This window comes from Poecilia reticulata, unplaced genomic scaffold (assembly GCF_000633615.1).
Source record: "Poecilia reticulata strain Guanapo unplaced genomic scaffold, Guppy_female_1.0+MT scaffold_241, whole genome shotgun sequence".
NCBI classification, from domain to species: domain Eukaryota; kingdom Metazoa; phylum Chordata; class Actinopteri; order Cyprinodontiformes; family Poeciliidae; genus Poecilia; species Poecilia reticulata.
This window is the reverse complement of record NW_007615031.1, coordinates 294,259-295,296: the sequence shown is the minus strand read 5'-3', so window position 1 is coordinate 295,296 and position 1,038 is coordinate 294,259. Positions and strand designations below refer to the sequence as shown.

Here is a 1,038-nt window from a genome sequence, read left to right as displayed (position 1 = left end):
AAAACAGGAGGAATACAGGGAGCCAGAGCAGAGCAAAAACAGGAGGAATACGGGGAGCCAGAGCAGAGCAAAAACAGGATAACAGGCCTCAAGGTAAAGCAGCAGAAGATGAGGCAATTAAATACCTGGATGGAGAACGATGAACAAAAGACTGGAGCTGATTGGCTGATGGGTTTCAGGTGAGAGGAGAGAGAGGAAGTGACACAGGGTGCGAGCGAGCGAGAGCACACCGGGTCCCAGGAAATGAATAACACTAAAGAACTAGACATAATAAACTAGAATCACTAAGAAAAGACTGAACTAAAGAAAAACAGAAACACGGTCGAACTAATCAGAGGAAGAATAAAGAACAGAAAAGTAATCAATCAAATTTTATTTGTTGATGAAACTAAAATCAATAAATCAGATCCAGAAAAGGGTAAATGATCATATTTCTAGCATTGAGCTCAATATCAAAACCACATAAAAAGTATAAACTCATTAAAACCAGAAATATGTTTAACAGCATCAACGATTGATTAGACATTCAACACAGAGCAGAACGTTTCCAATCAGTTTAACCCAAATCAATACGTTGATCAGAAAGATTATTAAAATAAAATCAACGTTCCATGAATAAACCTCAGCATGTAGATTAACGTCAGAGATGAAATTAAATCGTCTTAATCATCCGGACCGTTTCCCTCCTGCAGCCTGTGGACTCCCAACACGGCCAGAGCCAGAACCTCCAGCAGAACCTCGGGCCGCCGGTCCCACGCCGCGCTCAGCTCCACCAGCGTCTCGCTGGACCCACAGAGGACATCCGCCGCCCAGCGCAGCTCCCCGTCCTGCTGCAGGGGGACAGGGGGACACGCTGGGAGACTGGGCTCATCTCCGTCCTTCAGAGTGTCCACCTGGAGACAGCAGGAGACAGGATGAGGGACAAGGAGACAGGAGGAGACAGAATGAGGGACATGGAGACACAAGGAGACAGGATGAGGGACATGGAGAGGATGAGGGACAAGGAGACAGGATGAGGGACATGGAGACAGGAGGAGG

General features: G+C 46.7%; 1 protein-coding gene across 1 annotated transcript in view; it reads right to left on the bottom strand.

Annotated features, from left to right (window-relative positions):
• Positions 1 to 662: 662 nt before the first annotated feature.
• LOC103460457 (uncharacterized) overlaps positions 663 to 1,038 on the bottom strand; it is a 7,589-nt gene continuing 7,213 nt past the window's right edge. The window contains exon 10 of the mRNA XM_008402630.2: positions 663 to 783. Within this exon, the coding sequence (XP_008400852.2) occupies positions 663 to 783 (121 nt within the window). The remainder of the gene's footprint in view (positions 784 to 1,038) is intronic.